This window comes from Crocuta crocuta, unplaced genomic scaffold (genome assembly GCF_008692635.1).
Source record: "Crocuta crocuta isolate KB4526 unplaced genomic scaffold, BGI_CrCroc_1.0 scaffold598, whole genome shotgun sequence".
Taxonomy (NCBI): domain Eukaryota; kingdom Metazoa; phylum Chordata; class Mammalia; order Carnivora; family Hyaenidae; genus Crocuta; species Crocuta crocuta.
In genome coordinates this window covers 705,329-708,710 of record NW_027532848.1, presented here as the reverse complement: position 1 = coordinate 708,710, position 3,382 = coordinate 705,329, and the positions used below count along the sequence as shown (strand labels likewise).

Sequence of the window (3,382 nt, the reverse complement as noted above, 5' to 3'; positions counted from 1 at the left end):
TGTCAGGATTTTGCAGAATGGATTCCAAGGGGCTGATAAATGCAATCTTTGTATTAAAAACATGTTTATTTGACTATGGCATTGTATAAATACCAATATTAACATCTGAAGTATTGAAAAATATATTATGTTTGGTACTTTTCTTTTCTAAAAAATTTATAGCTTTCAATTATATTTATCATTGAAGGAGGGAAATTGACCCAGACAACGGAAAAGAGTGAATAACCAATTCCCTGTTTATTATATTTGATTCTGTAATATATTATGGCTGAAAGCTCCCAAAACAAACAGTTTAAATGTAAAGAGCTTAGCTGAACTAGTTATTAAATAGATTTTTAAAATTCTATTTGTTTAGTGATTTTAATTAAGCCAATTGTACTTATAAAGTTTATGCTTTTTTTTCTTTGTATCATTCCATTTTAATTTATGGCTGTTTTAGATAATGGCATTAACTTTTTGTCTTGATCATACTCAGGCTGAACAGAGTAGAGACGGTGTGTTGCTGACAGAGAAAAGCTGCCTAAAACCTGGTGGGAAAAGGGTCTAGGAGAGTAAACGGACATGTGGAAAATTTTCACTTTAAGTCACAAATTCAACCAGCTTTTAGTTTTTTTCCTCATACCTTCTGCTTGATGATCATCTCGTTGATGTCTTCAAGATCACCCACCATCACCCTCTGTGACTTTATAACTCGATCAAGCAGAGACAGCCAGTCGGTAAGTTCGGTCCAAGCTCTGTTGAAATCTGCCAGAGCAGGTACCTCCAACAGCAAGGATGATGGCATTTCTAGTTTGGAGATGGCAGTTTCCTTGGTAACCACGGGTTGTGTCACCAGAGTAACAGTCTGACTAGGAGCTAATTTTTTTTTCAAAAAGAAAAAAAGAACAGAAAAGAAAAATTAGAAACACAAGCAAAGAAGCCAATTTCGATAACAACAGGACAAGCTTAATTAAAGTATAACAATTTGAGCCAAAGTATTATTTATGACAATCTATTTTTTCCTGACAATGTGAATACTTTACACAGTACTACCTAATAGGATAATTCAAAGACTCAAACTTTTCATTGATATACACTGAACAATCTTTCAAAATGATTTTGCTTATTCTAATGGCTGGACAGTTAATTTAATTTAAATAGTCCTCAAATAATAATTATATAGACTGCAGAATTGGTTAAAAAGAAAGTATTCACATCTTACCAAGTGAATAACTTTTACTTATTTTTTCTCATTCAAGGAAAAATAAAAGCAAAAGTAAAGTTTGGATAAGATCTTATTTCCTTGAATACGAAGTAAACTACTTTGGAGGTGGACCCTAGCAAAATCAAAGCCAATGAAATGTTTTTGTGTTTGCTCTGTATTTTAATTTGGGAACAGTTTATCATATTATTTTTCCTCTTCTTTCAGACTGGTCNAGAAATATTTAAAAACATTAATATTAAATGAATACTAGTAGTGTGGAGCTCTATTATACAAGATGGCACATGATAGTGGGAAAAATCCAAAGATTTTGAGTTAAAAAAAAAAAAACCTTCTTTCTGTCACAGAAGCTCTGCGACCTTGGCTAAATTACTTAACCTCTTGAAGCTTCAGGTTTTCTCCTCAGTAAAGAAGGGATAATAATAGAGTAAATGTTATAGGGGCAGTTGTGTGAATTCAATGACTAATATATGAAAAGTACATAGAACACAGCCAGAAAATAACAATAATATTAGCACAGTTTCTGACACTGGTAGGTAATAATGTTAGGTATTACTGTTTTTATAAATACTTGACAAAAAAGAAACAGAGTGATGAACAAATATAGTGAGAAGTTGGAGTTAAGCGGTAGAAATATGTGAAATATTTGGGGAAAACTCAAAGGTCTGTATGTGGTTCTGTATTTACTAATGGGGGCTGATCTCATTGGTATGAAATGATACTAAAACCCACAAACAGCTGGGATATGGAAGCTAAGCGATGAAGGGTACAGAATGCCTCATTTAGTTTAAAGTCCGTGGCCTCTGAAACTTAGTACATCCAGAAGACCAGCAACAAAGAAATAGTGGATGACATAGTCTAAAGGGAAGCTTCGAGAGAAAGCTGCAAATGACAACATCTCAACAGGAGACCCAAGAATCATGGAAATGGAGGGAAATGTTGTAGGATCATGACAAAGTGTGTTATGTGGGCATTCCATTCCAAGGTGGTCATACATCAATTTTCATGGCTGTGTTACTTCCTGTACTTTTAAGGTTGTCTTTTTGCTGGAGAATATGATGAGAGAGATGGAGGGATGTCTCCTGTCTCTCAAGCTTCTCAGGGACAATAAGAGTTTCCTACAGAAGAACGAAATTCTGTGAATGAGGCAGAAAGAAAGAAAAAAAATGTAGGGTGTCAGAATCAAAACTAATGTCAAGACATAATGACTGAAAAAACAATGATACTGAGGAGGAAAATAAATTGTTTCTTGAATCTATCTCGCTACTCTTAGGCTCTTTCTAGAAAGAATGACATCTAATCTGCAGCAGAAATAGAATCTTGTGATCCAACACTCTAGTAGGAAGCCTGGGGGCCAAGAAGATCTAAAAATCTTAAAAGCGATTCCAAGAGATGAGGTGAATCCCTGAAGAGGATGTATGGGTGAGGAGGAAAAAAAGAAAAAGCTAAATTAAAACATCACTGTGGGAGCTAACTGCTGAATGCCCAGCTGACTAGAAAATGTGGACAAATTGTCCTGAAAATAGATACACAACAGATACAGTACTTTGGGATGGTTTCAAGCTTCTGGGAAGTGTCAGACAATTTTTTTTTAACTTGACTCATTGAAAATTTGACCCTCAAAAGACCAGGAAGGACATTTGTTTTTTTCTAGATTTATTTCTGACCAACAAAGAAGTGCTTTAGGAAGTGGAAATGGTCGTGTCATCTTAAATCTCCATACAGTGAAAGATGAGAATACAGGGAATTATCAGATTTCAATTGTTTTGGGGGGGAAAAAAGCTACTGAAAAGAAAGGCTGAGGCCAGAGACTTCAAAAACAGAGAATGATTCAAGATGATTAAAAAGTACATGGGGCGCCTGGGTGGCTCAATTGATTAAGCATCTGACTTTGGCTCAAGTCATGATCTGGTGGTTGGTAGGTTCCAGCCCCACATCAGGCTCTGTACTGGCAGCTCAGAGCCTGGAGCCTGCTTTGGATATGCTTTCTCTGCTTCTCCCCTGCTCATGCTCTCTCTCTCAAAAATAAATAAACATTAAAACAAAATTTTTTTAAAAAGTGTAGAGAAATGACATTGGGATAATAAAGTTCTCTAATGAGGGGGAAAAAAGAAGTAATACCAAGTACGAAGTCAGCTGAAACAGATTTAGAGGAAGGTTGACAGGTCAGCAAGGTAGGCA

The 3,382-nt window shown here is 35.5% G+C and overlaps 1 protein-coding gene across 1 annotated transcript in view; it reads right to left on the bottom strand.

Annotated features, from left to right (window-relative positions):
- Positions 1 to 784, bottom strand: part of DMD (dystrophin) — a 637,032-nt gene extending 636,248 nt beyond the window's left edge. Inside the window, exon 1 of the mRNA XM_077745468.1 lies at positions 623 to 784. Coding sequence (XP_077601594.1) covers positions 623 to 784 — 162 coding nt within the window. The remainder of the gene's footprint in view (positions 1 to 622) is intronic.
- Positions 785 to 3,382: the final 2,598 nt, after the last annotated feature.